General features: G+C 36.8%; 2 protein-coding genes and 1 long non-coding RNA gene across 14 annotated transcripts in view; 2 read left to right on the forward strand and 1 right to left on the reverse strand.

The window, feature by feature from the left end:
• Positions 1-334: 334 nt before the first annotated feature.
• On the reverse strand, positions 335-27,064 carry SLC35B3 (solute carrier family 35 member B3). Of its 9 annotated transcripts, none has more exons than XM_082413318.1 (10): positions 26,846-27,064; positions 21,329-21,622; positions 18,455-18,576; positions 14,403-14,557; positions 13,002-13,109; positions 9,894-9,991; positions 7,775-7,867; positions 7,251-7,362; positions 4,240-4,309; positions 335-2,608 (listed from the first exon to the last, which is right to left on the reverse strand). In XM_082413318.1, the coding sequence occupies exons 2-10, from the start codon at positions 21,527-21,529 to the stop codon at positions 2,458-2,460; spliced, it is 1,110 nt and encodes a 369-aa protein (XP_082269444.1). In that variant the 5' UTR covers positions 21,530-21,622; positions 26,846-27,064; the 3' UTR covers positions 335-2,457. The 9 variants fall into 9 exon arrangements, with proteins under 9 accessions (XP_082269444.1, XP_082269442.1, XP_082269439.1 ...); XM_082413316.1 differs by lacking the exon at positions 26,846-27,064 and adding an exon at positions 26,516-26,814; XM_082413313.1 differs by lacking the exons at positions 18,455-18,576; positions 26,846-27,064 and adding exons at positions 13,977-14,041; positions 25,107-25,234.
• Positions 4,316-7,010, forward strand: LOC309637998. Its single transcript, XR_014250936.1, has 2 exons — positions 4,316-5,125; positions 5,341-7,010. It is a non-coding gene; the product is annotated as an uncharacterized lncRNA (long non-coding RNA).
• Positions 25,518-27,770, forward strand: part of LOC309637976 (uncharacterized protein) — a 278,481-nt gene continuing 276,228 nt past the window's right edge. For 3 of the 4 annotated variants that reach the window (XR_014250895.1, XR_014250896.1, XR_014250897.1), the window contains exon 1: positions 25,518-26,031. Coding sequence is in view for 1 of the 4 variants with exons in the window: in XM_082413441.1 (XP_082269567.1) it covers positions 25,603-25,607 (5 nt within the window). In the remaining 3 variants the exon portion in view is untranslated. The remainder of the gene's footprint in view (positions 26,032-27,770) is intronic. The other variant, XM_082413441.1, reaches the window with a different exon arrangement.

The raw sequence follows: 27,770 nt of genomic DNA on the forward strand, positions 1-27,770 counted from the left end.
AAACCTACTCCTGCGCCATAGTGTTATGTGAGCTAGTAAGCTCTCACCCTGGTCCTCAACCTCTGTGTTTGCAAAAATGTAAACATGAATAATCACATCTACTTAGAGAGGCAGCACGGTGGTTAACGGCATGAATCTGGAACCAGACTGCTGGACAGCTCCGGCTTTTCCTAGCTATGTAAGGTTACGAATGTCACAATGCCACAGTTTCCTCATCTGTAGAATGAAGCTAATACTTACCCTTAGACAGGTGTTGTGAGGATTAAGTTATTGCATATAAAGCACTGATAATAGTGCCTGGTACCTAACAAGCACTTAAATACTGGCTATTGCAATTAGTATTTTATTCTTTTTTTTTTTTTTTTTTGGCCACACTGCACAGCTTGTGGGATCTTAGTTCCCCAACCAGGGATTGAATCCGAGCCCTTGGCAGTGAAAGCGCAGAGTCCTAACCACTGGACCGCCAGGGAACTCCTGCAATTAATATTTTAAATTCCCTTATTATTACTTTTTTTGGTTGCTGGGATGACATATTCATGAAAGGTCACATTTTAAATCTGGCACAAAGTACACATCCCAATGTTGATTTCCTTCACTACAGAAATTATTCTGTATTTTAGACTACTACTATTCCACGGATACAAATAAGTGAGATGAAGTTTACCTCCTTCTGATGGCAGGTCTAAAAAGGAAATGGAGTATAAAGGGTTAGCCTGACAAACCGATATTTAAACAGTGCTAAACTGTTTAAAATTGTGGATGGGGTAGGTGGCATGAGAGGCTGGTAACAGGCAGTCAGAGGTAAAAAAATTAGAAAAGTATGGGGATAAAAGGATGACTTGATAAGTTAAAATTATAATATTTTATCAAGGATTCAGTAAAATTAACTTTTTTTAAAAAGCACAAATCCTTACTGTCTTAGAGTTTAAGGCAGTAGTATGATGAAGTGCAAATTAACATTCCTTTCACCTTAAAATATGAAAACTTTAAAAATGATTATCATTTGGGGAAAAAAAGACCCACAGTATTTAACAAATGACACATGAAAATCAGGCAGAATTTCTTGGGCTAGATCCTTAAATTATCATGGGCTCTGTTGCACCCACATATGCACAAAACAGGTTAAGGTCACCATCAGAATACAGTGGAATTTTAGGAATGAGATTAAATATTCCAAGTATACTATACTCACAAAATATAAGTGATATTACTAAGAGCATGGATATTAAGCTGTTTTAACCAACATTTACACTGAAAATGAAGATTAATAGGATTTTTTTAAATACAGTGGAAGCAATTCCAAAACTCACTGCTAAAAAATCAGGGCCAAAATCTTTCTGAATTTAGACTTAAAACTGTGCAAGCAACGTATTGTGTGAATTTGCTAAATCTACTTGTTTTTTAATTTATCCAATTTCATCTTCAAGCTGTCAAATTAAATTTCATTCTTAAGAAACACTACAATTTTATTATTTTATAGTAATTTAAGATATCAATTATTTTCCCTTCAATTTATTTTTTTATTTTTATTTTACTTTTTAAGATTTTTTTGATGTGGACCATTTTTAAAGTCTTTATTGCGTTTGTTACTCTATTGCTTCTGTTTTATGTTTTGGTTTTCTGGCCACGAGGCATGTGGGATCTTAGCTCCCTGACCAGGGATTGAACCTGCATCCCCTGCATTGGAAGGTGAAGTCTTAACCACTGGACCGCCAGGGAAGTCCCTCCCTTCAATTTAAAAATCCAAATCACGAAATCGTTTAGCACCTTTGATGGGTAATAGGAAATCTGGCTTGCGATACATACTTACAGGATACAGGAGCATGACTCCTTTTACTCTACTGACTATATTCCACAGAAAACGTGAAGCACGCTTTCTCTAAAGAATACTTTTAAATGATCAGAGAAAAGCCTAAGTTTTAAAGTTTATGTACACTGTACTTCCCATCTTCGTAACAAAATCCAACCTTCACTACCCCAATTCCATCACATTCTTTTAAAAAAAAAATCAGAGAATAATTTTTATTTATAATGAAGTTATTCTCTCTAGACTTTAAATCATCAGTTCACTCTTACAACAGAGAATCAATTTAAATAACACCACCAAAATGGAACGGAAAAAAGAACACAATCTGCGCTTACATATCAATTTCTTTGATATGTCATAATGAGATCCAATTTTTCTTGCAACATGGTCCATTTCCAGCGAAATTCTCAACAGACTGTAAGCGTCACGGTCCTTCATCTTGACGTTTTATTCTAAGGTGTGCCGGGTGTGGCTCTTTTGATTGCTTTGGAAGTTAAACAGTCCAACAAGGGTTCTGAAGAAAGGGCGACTTCACATGTAATCCGTCCACAAATGACAGCATGCCTTCAGAGCCTCTGGTTTTTATAAAAGTCCCTTTGGAAAGTTAATTGATTGATGAATTAATTCTACGTTATAAAGCGAATCGCTGCCTAGACAGTCTGTGCCAACGTCCCTGACCTCCTCACTTCCGCTGTTTTGTTTATCACATCATACAGCGATGGGAGTCTTATTTTGTCCATATTTTTGCTGTAAACATTGAGAAATATACCAAGGATAACTAACAAACCAGACCATACATACCTAAGAGAAAAAAATAAGGAAAAAAGATTAATGTCAGCGTAACAATTTGTCATTAACCACAGAATTTGATGACGTCACAAAAATTCCTCAATGAAATAAAATTTTGCTACCTATACCTATAGTAAGATACCTATAGTAAGAGCACTAAAATAAAACAGTATTTGTTTTATTTTACAAATAATATTTAGATCACACTAGATAGAATTCTATATTTTTAATGTTAAGTATGTATGTAGGAAAAGCATTTTACAAAATAAAACGTAGTTCATTTTTTTTGAGGATAAGAGCAAATTTGAAGTCCAACTCCTACCAAAAGTCTCAAGAGTATGTTTAAAGCACTGGATATGTAAACCTGCCAATGGCCTTCTTAGGAATTCAATTCAGCAGTCCAACTAGTTGGGGTAGAATATAGAGAGATAAAAAGGGACACATCCTGAGAAAGTAGGACAATTGGCATTGATTACTACAGCGAATACCTAGCCCCTGCAGAAAGAGAAACTAATTTATAGAAAACAAACAGAGTTTTCTATAAATACAGTTGTCCCTAGTATCAGCTGGGGACTGGTTCCAGAACCCAACCCCGTCTACCCAGAGGACACTAAAATCAGTGGATGCTGAAGTCCTTTATTTATGGCATAGTATTTGCATATAACCTATGCACAACTTTGTGTATACTTTAAATCATCTCTAAATTATTAGAATACCTAACACAATGTAGATGTTATGTAAATAGGTGCCAGTGCATGGCAAATTCAAATTTTACTTTATGGAACTTCCTGGAATTTTTTTTCTCAATATTTTTGCTCTGCAGTTGGTTGATTCAATCTGCAGATGTAGAACCCATGGATACAGAAGACCGACTATACATTGCTGAAAATTTATTTTGTGGTTACCTTTAAGCTCATACAGCTGACCCTTGAACAACACAGGTTTGAACTGCACAGGTCCAGTTATACGTGGATTTTTTCAATAAATATACAGTCAGCCCTGTGTGTGTGCAGATGTGGAACCCGTAGACATAAAGAGCTGACTGAAAGGGACTTGAGCATCCTTGGATTTTGGTATATGAGCGGGTCCTGGAACCGGTACCCCATGGATTCCAAGGGATGAGTGTACATTGATAATCTCTAAGTCTGAATCTTCTCAATTACCAACCAATATAAGTCTAAATGATGCTAATTTCAAATACATACTAGACAGTAAAGAAAACAGTCAATGCTTCCACTGAAAACCACAAACTAAGAAAACCATTAGGGTACAACTCTAATTCAAATCCTTTGTGGGAAAAGACAGCAAATAAATGTAACAATTTAAAAAACCACATATGTATATATATAAAATTTATATATTTGCACCAGGGCAAGGGGAGTCCCTTAATCTCACCACATCACTCACATTCATTTATACTCTAGACACGGTCACATGTGCATTGGGACTGGTTAGGCAATTTAAGTATACAAAATGATTTCTTCAAAATAATTACATACATTTCTGAAACAGCAGAAGACACAGCAATAAATTTGGATCAAGATGAAAAGGATTCTTTACAAAGAAATTAAGGCTGTTTAAGAGTAAACGTGAAACAAAAGTATCTAAAGGTAGAGAAACTTGTCGAATTAAAAAGTACTTACTGAAATGTGAATGGTTTGGCAAAGAATATAAATGAAAGGACAATGGTCATTCCTTTTCTCCCCGTTGTCACTGTAGGGAGAGAAAGGTTGGTTTTAGAATGTGCCTGTTGTCTTGGTAATATTTCGGAAATAATTTAGTTAACAAATATTTACAGAGCCTACTGTGTGCCAAGATCTATGTGAGGTGCCAAGGAAACAAAGGAAAGTGAAAAAAGAAGAAAATCAAACAGAAAGTCACTGCTCCTGCTACCATGGAATTTATAGGCTGGCAGGGTTACAGACATTAAATAACAGAGTTACATTTAAAGTACAACTGTAGTAAGTGCTTGACGGAGGCCATGAGGTTATGGGGGCACGTCACCCTGTAGGGAGACATAGCAAGTCTGACAGGAAAGAAAGGATTTTTCCAAGGAAGACACGATTGGATTCCGTTACCTTTCAAAGCAGCAATCTAAAGGACATCCTAATGGTGGGCATCTCTGGATAAGACCATGAGACATCTCTCCAGTCCTCTTTACACTGTCCTTCAAGGATTATGGCCCGAAGCTTTCCTCCCTCGTCCCACCCAGATGCAGAGAGGAACTCTGCACGTAGCTCCGCTACACCTTTCCACCACCAGACTGTGTGCTTTACTCAGTTCCTTGTCTTATTTGTCCTCATTTCCACAGACTCTGTAGTTCCTGGCACTTGATCTTCAAAGCGTGAATTAATGAATGAATACCAGATGAAGAAACTGTTTTGGAAACTGTTAGAGCGCGATTCCCCAAATCTATTTTTCCTACTACTTTAGTAAAAAGACCCCTACTTTTAACTGGGATACCTTCCCAGCCTCTCCTACAGTCAGGTGTGGTCATGGGACTAAGTTTGGACAACGAAGTGATAGCTAGTGGGAAGCAACCGCATAGCACAGGGAGATCAGCTTGGTGCTTTGTGACCACCTAGAGGGGTGGGATAGGGAGGGTGGGAGGGAGGGAGATGCAAGAGGGAAGAGATATGGGAACATATGTATATGTATAACTGATTCACTTTGTTATAAAGCAGAAACTAACACACCATTGTAAAGCAATTGTACTCCAATAAAGATGTTAAAAATAAAAAAAGAAGTGCTGTCTCTAGGAGTGTGATTTGTAGGAACTTTCCATAAAGAGAAGGATGTGTCTTTCATCTTCTCTCCACCCACCCTGTCTGGAATGAGGACGAACATGGCAAAGCAGAAAGAGGGACTGGATTCCTGAGCTGGAGCTACCATGCCAGCTTGGGAGGCACATGGCATACGGTTAAGAGGACAGGTCTGGAGCTAGACGGCCTCAGTTGAAATACTGATTTTGCAACTTACTAGCTGGCCGATCTCGGCAAGCCACTTAACCACCCTGTGCCTCAGTTTACCCATTTGTAAAATGGAACAATAGCACCTACTTTATAGGATCATTGTGAGGTTAAGATGACTAATATATGTAAAATAGCTAAAATGGTACCTGGTACATAATAAGGGCTATGGATATGTTAGCTGTTATAGTACCATCTCTGGATTTGTTTCACGTGAGAGAGAAAGACACCTGCCTGCACCTTCAACACAAGGATTGCATCTCACATTTCTTTATACCAATCACAGGGCTCATCAATACATACAGACGGATATCAGACCCTTTTTGAACAGTTACTATCTTACAAACAAAACTGAAACCCAAGCTAAGTGTATGCATTTGCGGTCTTTCTTGACAGCATGAGCTGACTTGGAAGGTTACTGATATGGCCCAATCTACAATTAAATTCCCTCTACTTACCATTAGGGACGTAAACTTTAAAAAGGAGAGTCATATGTGAGCAAAGAAAGGGAACAGTTAGGAAGAAATATACTTTTACAGAGGGGGCATTTATTCATTTGTTTCATTTACTCTGTGGTATTAAAATAAATATTCCCCTAAAACCGTGAAAAATCAAAATCAGGTAAATGAGTAAGGTGTAAATGCCTTATGGATGTAAATTTTACAGATCTCTGATAGAGATGATCTTGTCCAACCCAATCTCTTCACAAAAGAGAGAAACGAGGCCCAGAGAAGAGGAGAGACTTACTCTCCAGGTCCCGTATCATGAACGTCAGGGCTGGGACTGGCCTGCACCTTATCTCACACCCCAGCCCAGCGCTCCTCATGGCAGGTCACATGGCTTCCCATCCTGAGGGGCTTCACCCAGGGCTCTCTCCAGATGGGAGATGCTGAGAGCATTCGTCATGTGGACCATTCTTTTGGCAAACAATATGAGGAGCAATTGGAGTCCTCTGCTCCCCTCACCGGGCCTCACCTGCAGCCCTTCATCTGCTCCCCTCACTCCTCAGAGCAAAGCAAGTAACAACCTCCATTTCTCTGACATGCCAAGCAAAGTCCTTGCACAGAGCACGTGCATAATAATTATTAGTGAAAAGAGAAGCTCATCTGGTTGAGGTTCTAGAAAGTGTACAAACAAAAGGCCCCAAAACCTTTGCTTAAAATATACCTGTCATGTTTTAAGTGTGACAAAACTGTAATTTTCCATTATAAATTAAAAGTGATTAAAGACAGTATTTTTCCTGGAAGGTATTCATCCCATCATACTTTTTAATAAAAAGATCTTTTAATGTACTTAAAGTTACTATCTAGATAAATGTATATATTTGATTTTAAAATTAAACCTTCAAATAAGAAATTCAGATCAAACATCATTTTCTTTAGAATTTTAAAGAAATACCATAAGCCAAGGAATAAATTGGTGAAATGTGACAATTTTCTTTCTTTCTTTAAAAAAAATTTTTATTTTGGCTGCGCTGTGCGGCTTGAGGGATCTTAGTTCCCCGACCAGGGACTGAACTCGGGTCCCGGCGGTGAAAGCACCGAGTCCTAACCACTGGACCACCAGGGAATTCCCGACAATTTTCTTTTTAATGAAGAGTACATGCTGCCCTTACCCTTTGAAAAAGAATATCAAAGAAAATTTAAATGCTTATTTCATAATCTAAGCAAGTATATCATTCTTACCTGTTACAGCAAAAAGTGCACCAAAAATTTTAATCAAAGCCAGAACAAAAGAGATTCCAAAATACCCAGTGAGGGAAAAAAGGAAAGCATAACCATAGGTCCGAACTGGATCCTGCAAATATAAAAAAGCCTGTTAGAAAAATGCAAAACAAACCCTGAGGTATCATAAATGAAATAAAACTACAGATTTTAATCAACTTTTTGAGCAATAATACGCCATTCAACAATGCAGTCAAGCAAAGATTCTGATTTAGTTCTGATTTAATGGAAAAATAATGATGAAATTAAAAATCCCCAACTTCTACATTATGAATAGTTTTAAAATTAACTTATAGGAGAGAGCAAGGATAAAAAAATTTAAATATAAATCATTTCATTTCTGAAATAATTTCTGATTTACATATATTTTATTAAAGGAGTTATCAAATTACATAAAATAGTCTTTTGGAACAAGGGGAATTAGAAATACAGAGGAAACTAATTAATGGAAGATGTTTATTTTTAAAAATGTGATTAGTGTTTACCTTTGAACAAAATGTTACTGCAGGGCCTAATCCACTAGTGCATGTCAATCCCAATAAAATGTACACAAAACCGATTGAATACGAATATAAAACCTAGAGAAAAATAAAGTGGAAAAAAGTGCTATTTAACCAAAGGTGTAAAATGAAGGTTTTCAATATATGGCTCAATTTCTTTATTTCATTAAATCTGTAGAGGAAACCATTTTAAAAGTAACATCATTGTTTCAATATGGCGTAATTTTCTGGAAATGATGGTTGATTCTGTTTATAAGTTTACACATTATTTTAGGTACAACATAACACAGCAGTACTAATCCTTTCATAAATGATTACCTAATTATTCATTTTTTGCCTCGTTTAATTACTGAATTCAAACCAGATTTTAATGTTGGGGGTCCTAAAAACAAACACAAAACAAAGATACTCTAAAACTACTTATTGGACATGAAAAAACCCAAACATTAAGTTTGCAAATGCATTAAAATACAATGAAAATAAGCAGTATATGACACACCTATTGCTTAATTTCCCAATTTTCCTACCAATCTTTCTATTACACTCCTTATAAGAAGAATCGGTGTCATCATCAAACTTAAATACCTGCTACGTGTCAGGTACTGTGCTAATAACGCTCTATGTGGATTATTCCATTTATTTCTCACAACCAACCTAAGAGATAGGCACTCTTAATCATCATTCCCCAATGTGCGGATGGAAAAACTAAAACTTAGAGATATTAAGTCACTTTCCTCAAACAGGAGAGCTAGTAGAGAACTAAGGCTATCTTAGTCCAGAGCCTACGTCTTAACCACTGTATTACATTCTTCCTACCTACTTACAATTCCTTAATTCTCTGATCGTTATCTTATCTAGGGAGAGTGGTGATGATGATCAAGAAAACTCCTGACCAAGATTAAAGTTCCTGTGTTCTTAGGGACTCTGTAAAGATGCCCCACTCTGTTGACTAAGTAACCAGTCCTACATATCCTTACTGCTGTGCGCTCTGTCTGTCTAGCAAGGTGATGGGCTACAAAAGTAATGCAAACACAGCATAACAACCTTCCTATATACAGACACCAACCAGCTAGAAGATAAATTGGAAGAAAAGGCATTATTTGCAGTAATAATGGCAAAAAGATGAAACACCTAACAATAACTTCAATAAAAAATAACTGGATTTATACAAAGAAAACTTTAAAATCTAAGGGACATTTAAAAGTAACGCTTGAATAAAAGGAAAGTCATACCTTATTCTTGGGCTGAAAGAATCAAGTGTATAGATGCCATTCTCCCTAAATTAATTTATAATTCAATGCCATACCAATCACAATACCAATGGGTTTCTAGTTTATTTGGGGATATGAACACCCAAGAATAACTACTGGTAGTAACATTCTGAAAAACAAAAGGAACAAAGGTGGCTAGTCCTAACAGATGGTAAATGTATGGTGATAAAGCTGCTGTCATTATATGGTTCTGGTGCAGAAATAAGCTTGAAAGAATAAAATTGTGAACCCTGCACTAGAATAAGATAGGATAAAAGAAGGTATTTAAAATAAAAATTGGAAAAGTGAATTATTCAATAAATGATATTGGGGAAAGTGGATAGCCATATGGAAGAAAATTTTTTAAAAGTTTCAGTTGGATCAAAGATTTAATAAATAAGGACATTATAAAACTAGTAGGCAATGGGCATAAAATTCTTAAATCTTAGAGTTGGAAAAGCCCTTTTCAATCATAATACATAGCTAGAAGTCATGAAGGAAAAGATAAGCTAAACTACCTGTAAATTACAAACTTCTAAATGGAAAATAATACCAAATACGAAGAGAGAAGAGAAATGATGTAACAAAGCATTTTTTTTAAACACGCCCCAAACTCCATCAATCAAAGAGGAAAAAATTTATCAAATGCTTGCAATAAGGTATCAGCGGTGATAATGGTATTTTACTTTTTACCTTCCTATAATATTTGAACGTACTACTTCTATGAAAATAATGATGATAAACTAGTTTAAAATTGCAATGCGAGTCTTCAATACCATAATTATGTCATAAAATTAAGTATATCATCATTTTTGAGTCTGTCTGACGTGAAGAAAAAGCACTAGAGTATTTACCATTTCTGAATTAGAAGCATTATGGAGTTTCATAGCTTTCTCTTGGACATTTCCAATGACAGCATCTGCACAGAGTGCCAGGGAGATGAGGATCACACCTTCAAGAAGGCATAAGAAAAAAACAACCTCCTCATTTAAACATATGAACGATAATCAAGACTTATCAGAAATTTAATTGGGCTAAAAAACCAAAATCAGACCTTAAATCACATTTGCTCAGCAAAGCTGAGTATTTTTATCCACAACCAGTTGTAACGGGCATGTAGGTGATGTTATTAAAACAAAAAAACAAAAAAAAAACAACTAATGCTAATAAATTGCGTTAATGCTGTCACCTTGCTGTGTTTCACAATCACGTCAAATAATATTTCTGCTTTTAAGTAGATTATATGTTGGAAAGAAACACTGTATTAAACAAATACAGAAGAGATTCTTAGATGATCTATTGGGATTGGTGGTTAGTCAGTTAATTCAAACAATCAAAGGAAGAGGGAAAGCATAAAAATAGTACCCATATTATTAAAATATTTAATTTAAAACACATAAACATAATGCAGTTGTTAAGGCCTCTTCTTTGAGTATGGGTCTGTACTAAAATTCTGCACTTTCCTTTGTGTAAGCTGCATTCAGAACACAGTCTCTGTGATTTCCAAGTTGTTTTTAAAAAGTGCACCAAAAGCTTAGGAACTTGTGAAACAATCAGGGTATACAGTCCTTTCATATTTTTATGCTTCCCCCAATTTTTACCCACACTTAATTCAACGGTGATTTTATTGACTTGTCAAAGTGTTTTAATTAACTTAGTTTTCACAGTAACAATTCTCTCTTCAAACTCATTTTTGAATAATTTAAGTAATATTTAATTATTGCATAATTAAAATAACACATACAACTGACATGAACAAATCTGGAAATCAACACACTCATACAAATGTGCATGTCTACCTGAGAAGCACGCTACTACCTGCAAGTATATAGGACGCTGGCCACCAGTCATGGTGCTTTACCAAAAAAACCCAAAAAAATGCAACCTTGGTTATATCTGTGAGTCTGAAAAGATTTGAAGTTTTCTCTATTTTTAAAAAATATATAAGCAATCAAAGGTAGCAGAAAAATAAATGTACATGTGTATGCACTTAATTGAGAATTTTCAAGTTTTCATACTTAATCTTCAATTTGACTTTTTATCATCTACCTTTCATATTTATTACCTAAATATACATTTTTATTCACCAAACTTGATTCTGAACGCTCTTTTCCTTGTTTCAAATATCCAATCTGCCCTCGAAAGAAAAAGACATGCTATTATCGAAGACTTGGAAAACAATGTCTCAGCTCCTAAAAGGCTATTCAAAGACATCCCAAAACTGTTCTGAACAATGGCAACAGCATGAAAATACCTGAATTGCATCTGAATTACCTGAATATTTTAAAGGAGGACATTTATTTGAATAAGTAAATTCTGATATATTCACTTCATACATCCAAAGTTTTATTTATGTCTGCCTTAAGTAACCATCTGAATAGCTAACCTAATCTCCTTCAGACAATACACTCTTAGATCAAGGACTGTGCTAAGTGCTCATCAATTCTTCTCAATGATGAGGAATCATTAGGTTCTCACGCCCTTAAAAAACATTCCCATGGAACTCAGAAAGGGTGGGCACTTGAGTTATACTGAGAAGTTACAGACCACCGAAACCAGCTGTCTCCATCGCTGTCACCACCCTCACCCCACCACGTGCAAGTGCTTTCATGTTCATTATTCCAGCACCTCATTCTATCCTTCCACTACCTTTGTGTGAGGCAAGCTATTATCATTATCTCTGTTTTATGGTGAAGCACTCCTCTAAAACAGCTTTCCCCCTCAGTTTTCAAATATAATCTTCCTTTTGCAGTTGCTGACACGAAAACGAAGTGTTCCTGAAAAACCTAAACCATGTTAGAAACATCTGCAACTCTAAGCTTTCTCACTGAAGTAAGATCACTCGTACTCTGGATGATCAGAGTTGAAAGAACAGACCTAATAGGTTCTACCAGCATCGTCTGTAAAAGGCTGGTTTAAAGGGCTGCTCTAAGATGCTGATCTGAATCCATTAACTTGGCCTGATTAACCAGGTCAGTAAGAAACACAGACTAACAACTGGTCAGGAAAATTCTGATTCTTAGAAAGAACAGCAAAGTTGATGTAAATGATTTTCTTCATCAATGCATACTTTTTTTTCTCACAAATAATTATAGTTTGTACTTGCTGATATATGTATATATATATATATATATATAACATATGCTGCTATTTTTGTTATTGTTATTTTGTTTTGCTTTGCTTTGCTTTTCTCCCTGTTCTCTCAGAGTTCCTTTGAAAGAACTATTTTTGTCAGGTATGAGGCTAGGAAATGGGATGAAACTAAAATAATCCTATGAGTAACACTCAATAGTTTAGGAATGACAATACTGTATATATAATAAGCAATCTCCCTGTAAGGTCTTTAGACTAAAAACAAGATTCCAACACATATTTTTTATTCTTATTTATTTCTAAACATACTATAATACCTATTCTCCTCGTGAAAGATCTAAATTTAATTTACAAAATTCCACATGGCACACCATGAGGAAAAGCGTTTATGGTGGAAGCTTTATGCACTTTAAGGTTATGACCACATTTATATTACACAGTTCCATATTAAAGAACAGCATAATTTTCTTTTTTTAAGCTAAAACAATGAAAAGTAAGTTTGCAAGTTTCATTTTTTTTTAAGAAAATGAGAATAACAATTACTACTGTGATCCTCCTATAACTCATGTGTATATTTCCAATTCAGCTCATAAGAAATTGGTCTGTCATGTACTTGATAATGGGAGATTCTATCTAGGCACACAGCCTCTTGTCATGTCAAAATACTATACAAGAGTACTAGAAACAACTGTTATGTTTTCAGAGTTGTGATATTTTTACTACATCTTATATGGAAAGTCCAAAAGCTTTATGTTAGATACGAGAATCACAGATGCCACACCATCATTTAAAACCCTCATGAAACTGTAAAAATTCTTACTCTAAACCGAAACACCTACAAAATCTAGGAATACAAGTAAATTCCTTACCTGTCAGGTTGAAATTTGGTGCAACTGTGCTGTCGGCTAGGGTAAACCATATCAGGCCGAGGCTCATGCATAAGGCAGCAGACACATCAGCAACATTGTAACGCTTTCCTGTGCAAAATAAATGTAAGTCAACCTCATTATGCAATTACCCACTCAGCACAGTTTTAGATCTCTGTGTTTAAACAAGCAGAGCAGGGACTGCCTTTTATATCCAACGTCAAAAATGACCAGGAGCACTTAGGTTAAGGCAGGAGACAGTCACAGAAGGGCTTTGAAAATCAAAATTATCCCGTGAGCACCAAAATGTCCTTATAAGTTAGATACGAGATCCTTCTTTATCTGTTATGATAGTGAGTAAATACGAACATTTAAAAAGTTTGTGGAAACTAGTGCCTCTTTTACTTTATGTATAACATAAGGCTATCAATTTTCTTATACTTCATAAGTTTACCAAGAAACCAGAGTAGTTATTCAGGCTATATATATAAGTTTGCAAATACTATAGTCAGATAACTTCTAGGTTGGTGAGGATTAACTTATTTTAGTACATCCAAGTTTAAATAATGAAATCACATAGTGTAACTTTTTGGAAGGACTGTTAAGGAGCTATTATACAGGCCAAGTCAGTTACGATGTGAAATGTGATTTTTAATAGGAAATTGAGATCATTATTTTTTCCTGTGTGAACAGTTATCCTGAAGTTATATGTGAAGTAGTTGACATACACATTTTCATTTTAAAAGGCTCTTTTGGGAAGGCTTATAACGCATAAAATGAAGTCAGGCTTTATAAGAACTTCAGTGATTATCAAAACGTGAATATTCCTCATGACAGTCAGATGAACAAAACAAAAACTTGTTCCACTGCTTGTCGCTATCATTGCCTCCTCTTTTACTCCTATTTTCACATAGCTTGTAATTTAGTTGGGATCCTAGGGAGTCAACAGTCAGCAGAGTTGGTTAAAAAAACACTTGCTCAGCTTAAGCTTTACTTCAACATGGGAATCGTCCATTTGTATAATGGAGGTGGAGAGTAGAGCCCTGGAGAGTAGAAAAATGAAAGAATTGAAAAAAAGAGCTTTCCAGGTACTACTGAGCTAGGCCTTCAATATGTAAATACAATATTTCTGGAAATGTAGTAGGTTCCAGATTAAAAGAATAAAACAAAATACTATTTTTATTTTTCCCCATCTCTAAATTACTGATTTCAGATCCTGAGGTATATCACAGAAGTATCGGTGTTTTTATAATAGCTTTTTTAAATTAGATATCACTCAGAAGTGTTACAATATCTAAGCTGTTCATTAAAGATATTAATTGAAGTTTAATGTTTTTCCTAATGCTAGATGCCATAACATATCCTATTAATTTCAAACAGTATGAAAATATATCATTACTATACCTTGAATAAAAACTCCTCCTAGCATAACAGGAATCAATTTGCAGCACTTGAAGATGACTTGGGTAGGATAATTCAGGTAGCCCAAGGAAGTGTTTGATAACCCCATAGTACCCACAGTTAGAAAAGCTATTATGATGTAGGTTTTTCCTGGTATTCTGTAAAAGACAATTTTTAAAATCTTCATTTTGGGACCCAATTCATACTATTGTAAGAGAATGTGTTTACAATGTGTAAATTTCTAATTACTCTTCTAATTTCTGTTTAATATTTCTATAAATATCGGTAAAATATCACTATTCTTAAAGTTACAACAGTGTTAACTTGTATAAAAGAATGTTGGTGAAAATAACAATTTACCTTTATTTAATCAGTTGTAAGTGAGAACTCTCAACTGTGTGAAAAAGTAGTACATTAGAGAGTTACTTAGAGTCTTACTGAAAGTATAAATGCTATTACATTTAAGGTTTTTTTAACGGTAGTTATAGCTACATATAAAAACCATCTTGACTAAATTTAGAAAAAAAATTATTTAAAAAAAAATTGGCTTCTATAATGGGAAAAGGCACCTTAGTTAATTAACTTCTAAATTGTTGTTCTGTTCCTAACATTCCATCTAGCATTAGGAAAAATACATCTATCCATTCTGCTAGAATAACCTGAGCAGAATTTCTCTAGAAAAAGAACATGGTGGTTTAAAACTCTAGACATGGTTTTTATTACCATAATGTCTTATGATTCATCTCTAATGCTGTAATTCTGTAAAATGTTAAAACAATCAACTTTTAGATGAGGAATCTGACTCTCTCCTCATGATCCCAAATTTTCTACTTTGGGCTCTAACTGGATTTCCTAAAGGAGATTCTTAATTTGGTATCTTCATAATTCTGAGCTGTTCTTGTGAGCATATGCTCACAAGATACTTAATGGTCTAAAATAATAATCTTGTACGTTGGTGCACTATTCATATAATTAAATTATGTTGCATTTTTAGATCTAGCTTCCATTTTGGGATTTGTGTTCATGTTTAAATCAAGGCGACGAAATTCCACATTTTTTATACGGCTAGATATAAGGCAAAATAATTTATTAGATAAGTTCAATTAAAATGCATCATTTCCACTTACATTTCAATTTTGAGACCTTTGCTTATACTTTACTGACACAGTGGTCAACATTTAAAATCCATGTGGAAATAATTGGGCATGCCCGTTATGCATCAGTGTACACAGACACTGGTTTTTATGCTGTCCATGGGGTTTAACTCTCAGTGGGGTATCAGTGAAGGAGGACAGCACCACTTCTCCAGGTAATGATAAAAGTCAGAAGAGGCAAATTTCCTCATCCATAAATTACAAACAGTGGCCAGAAAATAAAAATTCGGGTCAGAAGAATCACAAGATTAAAAAAGCAGCACAGTAAAGGAAGAAAGAAAACCAGCCTGGAACTCAGGAAACCTAAATTCAAAAGGTTCCAAATCTGAGTGCAGCCCGGGGCACGAGCTCATGGAAATCCCAGCTCTCCTCCAGGTCTGCTTTCTCACTGGTGAAATGAGGTTAGATTTCATCATCTTGCCTCTAGGGCTCTCACTGTTTCTATTTGAATACCCCAATTGCTTACTACTTTAGACAGGATGGGAAAGTTGTAACTTTGATAAGCCCCTTGGCTTTTCAATTTGGTAGATAGATCTCCTTTATTAAAAACTCACATAGAGGGCTTCCCTGGTGGCGCAGTGGTTGAGAATCTGCCTGCTAATGCAGGGGACACGGGTTCGAGCCCTGGTCTGGGAAGATCCCACATGCCGCGGAGCAACTAGGCCCGTGAGCCACAACTACTGAGCCTGCGCGTCTGGAGCCTGTGCCCCGCAGCGGGAGGGGCCGCGGTGGTGAGGGGCCCGCGCACCGCGATGAAGAGCGGTCCCCGCACCGCGATGAAGAGCGGTCCCCGCTTGCCGCAACTGGAGAAAGCCCTCGCACGAACCGAAGACCCAACACAGCCAAAAATAATAAATAAATAAATAAATAAAGTAGCTATAAAGTTAAAAAAAAAAAAAACTCACATAGAGTAATTAACACTAAAGTTACAAGATGATCTTTGGTGAAATATATACTTTGGAGTAAAATACTTCGGCTTATATTTAGGGTATTCTAGTCTGTGATGGGCTATATCACACATCACCATATTTCATCCTCAAACTGAAACAGAGAGAATTTAAGAAACTTCCCTGAGGTATTGACAGAATAGGAGGCAGTAACATGACTCAAATCCCTGTTTTCTGACCCCAAATTCTGTACTCTTCAAGTGCATGGGTATTCATATAAATATAGGAAGAGAGAAAAACCTAAGCAAAGAATTTGACTAATTAAAGGTCTAAAGAGCAGTGTCACTTAAATAAATTCAGAAATAGGGGATTGGGCATATTTTCATTGCAATACACTTCTAAAGACTTTTTCAAAAAAAGTTTTTAATGTGCCTTGGAATGAAAAGTTTTCAATTTCTAATTACATTTATTATAGGTCTATAAATTCTTCTACCTAATTCCTTCACTCATGTTTCAATCAGACACAAATGACTTTAAATATGTTATGGTTATGTGGTTTAAAGGTTGGGAAAAACATGACTGGAGGCTCACTCCCCATCTTTTGGTAGCTGAAAGGGAGTTGTATCTTTTTAAAACTTAACAGTTAGGAGATGCATCATCTTTGTGTTTTTTTCATTTAATAAATACAGCATTGGGTTCTTTTATTTTAGAAGCAATCAGAGGTCCAGCAGTTTGCAATACATAATGAATCTATATGGAAGCCAGGCTTCCATATATATTAGTCCTGACAGACACATTTAATTACTTTCTATTCTACCACCTATGGCTAAGCTAAGTCTTGTAGAGTTTCAGAACATGAAAATAATAAAGATGATCTCCTCAGATTCAAACATTTTTAACATTGCTGCTATAATAATTTATTGGCAATAGAGAGGTTGAGAGGTAAAATTAGACCCATGAAGAAATACTGGTGTTACTGATTTAAATATTTAAAATTTTATAGTTATTTTCATACAAACATCAGAAACATTTAAGAAAAAAAAGTAGCTATGAAAATTTTTTATTTTCACTGAAGGATTAAACATTTATATCAATGAAGAATGTCAACATTATAGCTCCTTATTACATTTAAACTGTCCAATATATACATGAAATATTCACGTATTAGGGTCTGATATGACAGGGTAACCACACTTAAATTTACCAAGAAAATGTTTTATTCAAATTCCCAACCACCTTCTGATAGGTTTTAACTGCATATTGCTCAATATGCTATTAACAATATTTCAAGATATTTCTCAAACCTAGGTGGTCATTAATTTAAAAGATACTGTCATATAAACTCTTTTAGTTTTGACAAAAAGGAACATTATGAAATTTCTCTAATGTCCAAGAATGCAATTTCTACTGCTGGCCATTACAAACGCGATGATGTTAAGTGGAACACATCCCACAAAACAAAACATTAACTATACATTTCAAAAACCACTATAAAAATAGGTATTGATATTTCATATCACCATTCTTATGTAGTACCATCATAAATTTTTCAGTAATCACACCTATTTCCATTATAAAAACATATATGTACATCTGAATACTTTCTCCTATTTTAAGAAGATCTATCTTAAGTTGAGTATAAACAACATTTTTATTTTATTTTTTTGGCTGCGCTGCGCGGCATGTGGGATCTTAGTTCCCCCACCAGGGATCGAACCTGGGCCCCTGGCAGTGGAAGTGCGGAGTCCTAACCACTGGACCGCCAACGAATGCCCAAAACATTTTTTAATCTGACAACATTACACTTTTTTCAATGTATAATGGAAATACCATATTTAATATTTTTAATAAGTTGATAATACTGATAAAAATTCCTGGGTATTAAATGTTTTATTAATGGGAAATGTATATTTCACGTATAACATACTCCACGTGTGCAAAAAATTAAACAAAAAAAATGAACTACTACTCATGTACTTAACTGCCAAAAAATAAAAACAAATAAACCACATACCTTCTCCTTTTGTCCTGAATAAGCTGAAGCTCTATTAGGCCAAATATGGAGTAAAATGCAAACTGCACTAAAGTAAGGTACCAGCCATAGGGCTTAAAACCCTCCACTGAAAATATTAATTCCTGTCAAGAGAGACATGAACACTGTTTAAGTCCAAGGGGCAGATCAATTTCCTCACAGCGCATTCCTATAAGCACAGCATTTTAATAGAAACCAAGCTTCACCCCCAACAACAAAATGCACAAAAAAACATCCAAACTGTAAGGCTCCTGAGAGGTAAAATTAGAGAAGTTAGGAGGCCTTCCCAAAGAAGTGACAGTAGATATCCAGGTATAACAAACAGCAGAACAGGAAGCAGGGGAGGTAGAACGAGGAAGCAACCCCCTCCTATGCTTTTTTCTTTTTTTAAAAGACCAAAATTAAAAGAGTTGCCCAAAACAATGAGGAAGGCAGCTGATTCAAGGACTCATGTACTCTTATAAAAAGCATATTTCATTATAAGTCTATTATCTCAGGCTTGTTTTCCAATATTAAGATAATCAGTTCAAATCAATAATTAATGTTATTTTTTAGAATTCTTGCGCCATAGATTATATAAAACTTCTCCTTATACAGAAATGGTTACTCTTCTTAAAAATAATGTTATATCATGAAAAAATTTTTGTTAATTGTTAAAAAGCCATTCTTAATCTCATTAAGAGGTATTCTAATAAAGCTATCTGGCTTAATTAAATGCATTAAACTATCCACCAAATATATATATATTTCAGCTGTATTTGAAATAAATTTTAAAAAGATGAAATTGATGGATAAACTTATGTTCAAAGAAAAACTAAACACAGCCTCTAAAAAGATCCTGAACTGATTTTGTACATTTAGGATGCTGTGTAATTCCCCAAATTTAGATTTCATGTTCAAGTAAGTCTGTCAGTTATTTAGGAGATTTCTGGTTTATAAACTATAAAACATAAAAATAGCTTTATTAATATCCTGGCACTCAGGTAAATATTTCACTTTCTATATTGCTAAATTTACTACAAAACCCCATTTTCTTTAACCTATTTTAATATCCAATTAGTAGCAATGTCAGTTCTCACCAAAGTGATGTTACAACTATAATCGGTTTATCTAATTTTAAAAGAAACTTTGCACATATATTAGTTGTAAATTAAAATCTCTGATCATTTATCGAATAGAAAAAATTTAATGAAATTTGTAAATTTCTAATTCATTTTCCATTAAAATGGCTAACTTTGCTCCCAAGCTATTTGGTAAAACAATGGTATTTCGAAGGACACAAAAAAATGTTTCTCAACAAGAGATTCTAACATTTGATAAAAGTTACGATTTTGTACTGTTCTTCATTGTGATACCTGAATTCTTATATCATCTTCTAGTACAAAAGTCAGTTATAAATATTAAGATTTTAAAATTCATGTTGTTTTACACTAATACACCCTATAGCATTTTCAGAAGCTAAGGAACAGTCACAATTCTGTCTCCTCCTTTACACTTACTTTTATATTTCATCTCTATAAAACAAAGGAAAAGCATACAACAATTTTTAAGATCACTCTGATTATAAAGAATATCAGAAATATTATCTATGTTTTCAGAAAACACATCACTTTCCTTTTCTTCAACTACAAAGATTTTCTCATGTTGGGGTGTTGCATAAAAAAGCAAGGTTGGTAACGGCTGAAAATACCCACTGATGAGCTGACAACTGGTACTTAACGGTCTCCGTGCACACGTTCTGTTTACACTAGCCTGGGTCCTCATCCATCCAGCTCTTGTCTTTGAAGCTCAGGGATTTCCTGGTCAAGTGCATACAACTATCCCATAAAACAATGCAAATACAAGACAAACTGTGGCAATCTTAGAAATGTTTTGCATAGGCAAAAATCGCAGAAAAATAAGGTTCTGGCAAAGTTGAATTAGAAGAGGAAACCAACAAGAATGAGAACACAACACATGCTTCAAGAAAAGGATGATTCAAGTATTATAGGATTGAAGAGACACCCTTGGAAAAATAGAAAACATCCTGATACACTTTTGCAAAATGACCTCTTAATGAGCTCCAGGAATCAAGAGTGAACTAGAATGTGGCTTTTGTGCTATTGTTCAATTTCATGTGAGAATTATGTTCCAAAATACCAATCAATACTTCAACCATTTTCTTTTAAAAAGCACATGGTGGGGCTTCCCTGGTGGCGCGGTGGTTGAGAATCTGCCTGCCAATGCAGGGGACACAGGTTTGAGCCCTGGTCTGGGAAGATCCCACATGCTGCGGAGCAACTAAGCCCATGCGCCACAACTACTGAGCCTGCACTCTAGAGCCCACGAGCCACAGCTACTGAGCCTGTGTGCAACTACTGAAGCCCGTGCACCTAGAGCTCATGCTCTGCAACAAGAGAAGCCACCGCAATGAGAAGCCCGTGCACTGCAACGAAGAGTAGCCCCTGCTCGCTGCAACTAGAGGAAGCCCATGCGGAGCAACAAAGACCCAACGCAGCCAAAAATAAATAAATAAACAAAAATATATTTATATTAAAAAAAACACATATGGTTGCAATTACCTACATTTTGCAAACTGTAACACTTCGTATTTGTTCATAATTTTAATTTTTTAAGATTGTCTCTTGCTTCCCTTCCCCCACGTAAAATGTTTCACTCTAAAATTTGGATCCCTGTTTTCAGTCAATTTAATCTTAAGTAGCTCTTTTCTACTACTATACTAAGAAACTCAAATTTGTGAATAAACTTGCTATCCTATAAAAGAAAGTATCTTGGACAAAACTATTAGTAGTGCCCATGCTGAGCTCATTTGTTATAAATAATTAACATATTATAAACAAATAACTAATTTTTTACCTGTAAATATCCATAAATTAGGTAAAATACCAAAACTCCAGCAACACATATGAAAAATTGAGTAAGTTTGTTAAATCTGCTGAGATTTATGCCAAGCACTACAATGTCATCTATCGACTTGATGTGTGGCGACATTGCTTGGGTTTTGGATGGGACAGTGATAGAAATATATTTCCTGGAGCTGTTGAACTTGAGATCCATTGTTCTTATTTTGCCGCATTCAGTGCTTCCAAAGTTATCTTTGCTGGTTTCCTCCCCTTTGTTCAGTCTTTCTTTTGCCTGCTGAGCCAAGCCCTACAGAAGGAAACAAACAATTAAAGCAAAACATTTAGACCATCAAGTAAAGTGCTATGCTCCAAATAATATCTCAAGTCACATTTGGAAAATTACACAGGTAAGAGTTATTCTCTCTGGACAGTAATATATTAATTCTCCTATTCAAGCTTCCCATCCACCAAAACAATATGCTTAGTCTCCAAACACGACTAAATTAAATATACACCATTCTTATTTCCACAGCAACAAACTAAAAGCTAACCTTGTATTTATTTCATCAAAGTAAACGTGCCTTTATTATGTTTCCATTTGCAGTGAGGATATAATTTTTAAAGCCCACAATAGTTTACGCATAATGTCTTCAACATTAAAGTCAATCTTTAATTGCAGAAAAGAGTAAACAACAGCCCAAACTCCTACAGCTACCAAGACAATTGTAAAATTTATTTGCTAATGACATTTTAAAATAAAGTCAAACATCTGTAAGTTATGCAAAAAGGTAGAGTTAGCCAAGATTATAGAGAGGATACTATGCTTTAGCAACAGCGTCTCTTAGGCTAAAAGAAAACGTTTTTTTCCTTTGGAGAAAAATCTCTGCAATTTCAAAAGTCTTTGGTAGTTGTTCCATGGGTATAAAGTTTCAGTTGTACCAGGTGAGTAAGTTCTAGGGACCATCTGTTGTAGAGGCCCTATGACAGTGTCTGTGGTGAACAACATGGTGCTGTGCACTTAAACATTTGTTAAGAGGGCAGATCTCATGTAAAGCATTCTTAATTACACACAAAGGGGACACAAGGACACTCCTGGTGGTGACAGATATGTTTATTACCTTGTTTATGGAGATGGTATCACAGGTGTGTATGTATATGCCCAGACTCATCAAATTGTATCTATTAAACATGTGCGTTTTTTTGTATGTATCAATTATACCTCAATAAAGCTGTTTAGAAAAAAGAAATAAAGAAGCCCTTGGGTTTGTAAAAAGCTGAAAAACACATCATTTTTTGTTAGTCTGTGAAAAACAATCATGAAGGCTCCATAGATGACTATCAATTTCTCTTTGGATTAATAGAAACTGAAAAGTAAATTCATGTAAAAGTTGAGGAAAGTGCAGAATTATGACAAACAGAACAAACTTATTAAGAAAAACTTATCTTCCTAGAAAAGAATGTCTGTTACAATCCCAGTGGGAATTAAAATTTACACTCTAGTTGAGAGAAGAGGATAAGAATAATTTTGACAGTGAACTCTCTGGAAATCTTAAAAAAAACCCCGAAACTGCCATATGGTGATTTAAAGTGGCAAGAATTAGAGTCATCTCTTCATGATCGCTTCTAGTTTGCTGATTTACAGAGATTAAGTAGGTCTCCTTCTGTAATTTAAACTTGGGGTCAAGGCTCTGACTACAACTTGTAACTAACAATAATACACAGGCATCAAAGAACATTTGTTGTACATGATACCTGCCATATTTCTAAATAGAAAATGTGTAATTTCAATAAGTTTTACTGTATTTCCTTCCCTTTGCCCATTTCTTCTTTTACACATTGTTCTTGTTGCCCATGCTACGTTTAATCAGTGTCATCTCTGTTAAGGCTTTTTAAGTCACCCTGTAGGATCCCCTTGGGATATGACTTTCTTTATAAAGCATGCCTTAAAAGACCTTACCTAAATGTTGTGTTTGAATGTAGAAGAAACAAAAAGGTTAGCAACTATTTTCCATACTTGTAGGCGTGGGTGTACTAATAAATGGGTGTACATTCTAATAAATCTGGCCCCATGTAGGTTTTTAAGCTTCCTCTCCCTGCCTTGCATTTAGAATGAAGTTTTATTAATCAGAACATCACTCGTCAGATCATGTGACTGATGAAGAAAGACACTGAACTCTGATAGCCAATAACTGTGATCCTGAATGTTTGCCATATCCCTTCCATTTCAGGCATTAATGACTGATATCAACCATCATCTAAAGAAACTGGTCTAATGTCCTTGTGATGTAGGAAAAAATAAAAAGAAATCAAGCACAGAATTGAAATTAGCTTTCAAATTAAACGATTAACATTTTGCTTTAATTTACAAGTTCATGTAACCCTTGAAACTAATGTTAAAATAAAAACCACAGGTGTGAATCACTGCCTAAGGTCTCTTCCTAAAGTCAACACAGACGTTTAATTACTTGAAGTTACAGATGGCTAAAATGCGATTAAAAAAAAAACAGCATTTCTAGCACATACTGAAATTTCAAAATAAATGACTGGTGACAATGTTGATTTAAAATGACCAACTTAAGTAAAATTTAATCTACTCTTTCCCAACCTTTTGAAGAAAAGTCTCCCACTACAAAAAGGTAGAACATAAGGAAAATATGTCACTACGATGTGAGCGCCCTGAAAAAAAAAACCTCGACTCTGTATTTTGCCACACTCCACATTACAATTAAAAGAATGTTGCCATTATAGCTAGGTTAACTGGACTCTGGATATTAATCATGACCTGTGGCGTATAATTATAAAACACAGGAAAACAAGATTCTTTCCCATTTCTTTGAACACACTGCATTGCACAAAGTTCAAGAAACTGTGTGCTAATTTTTGAAGGTCACTTTTTTTTTTTCCTAAGGGAGAAAACTAAAATTAGGACTTTACAGGTATATTAAGAAATTAAGTATTACAAATAACACCTATCTAAATTATTTTCAAAGGCTGTATCTCCCTCTTCCAAGTCCCAAACTATCCCAATAAGAAAACATTCATCCCGAGAACAGTTCTAGACGTCTGATATCCTACTGTAGAAGAAATGCATACGCCCAACATTAAAAAAAAAAAAAGTTAGAACGCCAAACCCTTCCACCTTCTTTCAACATTTCTTTAAGAAAATAAAACGGTGGGCAAGAGAGTTAAGCTGCAAAGACTGGAGGAATCTGAAGAACTACCAGTGGAAGTTCATGACAAGAACTTAACCCGATGAGAACAATCACCTTGCACTGCAAATGGACAGCAGAGTACCGTACAGTACCCAGCTGAACGCAGATCCCGGACGTAGTTCTTCACTGAAAACGCTGTTTTGGGGGACCCAGGCGACTGACAGTTGTCCAGAGGCCCTGGGGATAGCCTACCAGACCCCCCCGGAGGTGGCCTCAGGCCTGCAAGCCTGCAAGTACCGGCCTGAGCGAGCTCTCGCCAGCCGTAGGGCGGAAGGGCGAGGACAAGCAGATGCTCCTCCCTGGAAACCGTGCCAGCAGATTTCCGTTCTTTATAAAAGGAAGTCACCCGCGCCCTGCCTCCCGACCTCATCCTCTCCCGCTCTCTCCTTAGGATGAAGATGGGCGGTGTCAAGGTTCTCCGGGGGGTGGGGCGGGGGGGTCTGCATCCCAAACACGGCGAAAGGCCCGGGGGGGCACGTCCACTCCCGAGCCAGTGTGTCACCTGAAAGGGGGACCCCAGCCCAGGGGGCGTCTCAGCCAGACGGAGCGTCTCCCCCTCCCCAGGTCCGTCGCCATCACCTCCTGCTTCTCCTCCTCGTCCACTCCTGCACGTCCCACCGCGGCCGCCGAGCCCTCGCCGGGTGCTCGTATCCCCGGCGCCCGCGCGCCACTTCCGCCTATGTGTCCGCCGGCGCGTGCGCAGTCGCGCGGCCCCGCCCCCTCGCCGGCCTCTGGCGGCGGGGGCGCGGTCACGTCTCGCGCAGCCGCCTTCAGCTCCGGGGCGAGGGACGAGAGACGACGAGGTGGCCCAGTGGTGCCGGGACGTGCGCTAAACGCCGCGTCGGGGCGGTGAGCGCCTGTCGGGTAGAGTGTTCTCATCTTCCGGTCCGTGCTCCTCGAGCCTGTGCAGCCCCCCAGGTTGCACGGCCCGGTCCCCCGGTCCCCGTGGGCGCCCACGCAGGTGGCGCCTTCCCGGCCAGTGGCCATGCGCTGCAATTTGAGAAGGAGGCCCAGTGGAGAACGTTGAACCCGGGTATAGACACCGTTGGGGTTCCCTCTGCTTGATCCAAATGAGATGGGGTAAAGTCACAGTACCTTTCTCTGCTGCCATGTGTTACCTGCTTTCCGGGGAAGGTGAACCCAAGTAACGCTTGGGTTGCTTCTGACGTAGTAACTCAGCTTGTGGCTACAGCACCCCCGGTCCTTTTCATGAAAATGTCAGCGTTGTTTGGACAGTGCCACTTACTGCTCAGAACGTAAATCCCACGGCTCTACCAGCTCCCAAACTAAACATTTACCCTACAGTTAGGACTGCATCTACAATCACTGAGATGCAGTGATGTACAAACCGAGATGGGATCGGTGATGAATTGATTTGGGGGTAACGCTAAAATGATATGGAAGACAAAGATTACTATAAGGAAGGAACCTTTCTGAGAGCATGCTTTGGATACCCGGGAAAGGAATGAATTGGAAGCACACCAGGCATCTCCTACTGTAAATGGTAGGTCTGGTTGGGCATTTTCATTTAATCCTTGTTAGGTCGAATTTTACAAATGTTAACTACGGCTTAGAGAATTTAAACTTCCTAAAGAAATAGTAAATGGTAGCCTTCCAATGATGCCATGCTGTTACCTGGATAACGTGGATTTAATGCTACTGCCAGGCATTTATACAACATGGGTCATGCACATAATCCATAAATTAGAAGTAGAAGCGCTCTGCCCTCAAGGAGTTACAGGTACACAGGAAGAGGTAAATGTTAGCATAAAACAACTCACAGTACAGGAGGTGTTCTAAGGTATCATCTCCTTGTACCTGGACAATTACGCTAGTCTTCTAGCCGGTCTTTCTACTTCCCCTTTATTTCTCTACTTTCCAATTCCTTTCAGCAGCTGGAATGATCCTTTTAGAACCTGACAGAATATACCATTCCTCTGCTCAGAACCCTTTACCATTTTACTCACATTAAAATTCAAAAGCCTTACCATGGCTTCTAAGAAAGAGCTCAGTCTGGATAAACCACATCTACAGCTGCTGTTCAAAGTTCATCTAACGCCGTCCAAGCACACCAGGCAGCAGCGCTCAGGACTTACTGTTCCTTCTGCACGGACCACTGCCCTCCCAGGTACCCACGGAACGTGCCCTCTCACTTTCCTCCGTAGCTGCTCAAGTGTAACTTGACCTGACTGTTCTTCCCGGACTGCTCCATCTAGGAGAGCTAACCTCTACACATGCACACACTGGCCTCCCACTGCTTTACATGCCTTCGTAGCAGTTAGGATCACTTCCCGCACATGTGTTGTTTACTCCCTTACCTCTTCGGCTCTACTGGAATGTCCCACGAGAGCAGGACTTTTGTCTCATTTATTCACAGCGGTACTGCCATCATCTAGAACAGAGCACTCCAGTACACAGTCAGCACTCAGTAAGTACTCGGTGAATGAGTAAGTGCCACATGAGTGTTAGGATAGTAATAAGGAAATTCAGAAGAAGTCAGATGTTGCCTGGAGTGGTTTGTGAAAGCTTCCTTTAGAAGACGGAATTTAAATGATGAGGAGGATTCGTACTGGGTGGGTGGGGGCTGTTTGGAAAGGGGGAAAGGGGAGGGAAGGGTAATCTGAGCAGAGTTAACCAAAGTAAACAGAGACACTACACAAGGTAGTAATCAAATCTACAGTAGTTCTAGATGCTGACCTCTAAAAGTGGAACCAAAATAGGAAACTGCTAATAGCACATCTCTGAAAATTCACTTTGCCTCATCAAGGCTAGTTTATCTTTCCCTCTTTACCAACAAATCCCATCCTTCTCAGATTGTATCCATCAGATACTGTCCATTCCAGACTGACTGGGAAATATATTTAGAGAATAGTTGGAATTTGTTTTAAACCATGAAAAAGAAAATATCGAACATAGCATAGAATTAAATGTTTAAATAAAGCATAAGTGACACACGCATTTTAAGATTTCTCATATACATGAAGGACAAAGAAAATAATAGGGCGCAAAGAACCAGCTGGATTAAATGTCCCTGCAATTCTCGTTGGAAGTCCAAAGGTATTATGTATGAAGAAAGAAGAAAATCAAATAGTTTCACTTTCTAAAATTATCCCAATTTCAACTATGACAGTGCTTCATTATACAGTTATGTTTATTTAATTCTTTGCCATAAGGTTTTAAACCATTACATATATAAAACAAGAAATAGAATAAATTATATATATAAATATATAAGTGGGTACT

The sequence above is a fragment of the Balaenoptera physalus genome, assembly GCF_965194825.1.
Source record: "Balaenoptera physalus genome assembly, chromosome: 11".
Lineage (NCBI taxonomy): Eukaryota > Metazoa > Chordata > Mammalia > Artiodactyla > Balaenopteridae > Balaenoptera > Balaenoptera physalus.

Bases quoted from the DNA above. Each gene is read 5' to 3' on its own strand.
- SLC35B3 (XM_082413316.1), bottom strand. The intron at 9,992-13,001 runs GTAAGGAATTTA...GCCTTCTTGAAG, and splicing joins ACCAAATTTCAACCTGACAG to GTGTGATCCTCATCTCCCTG. The intron at 2,609-4,239 runs GTAAGTACTTTT...TTTTTCTCTTAG, and splicing joins GCCAAACCATTCACATTTCA to GTATGTATGGTCTGGTTTGT.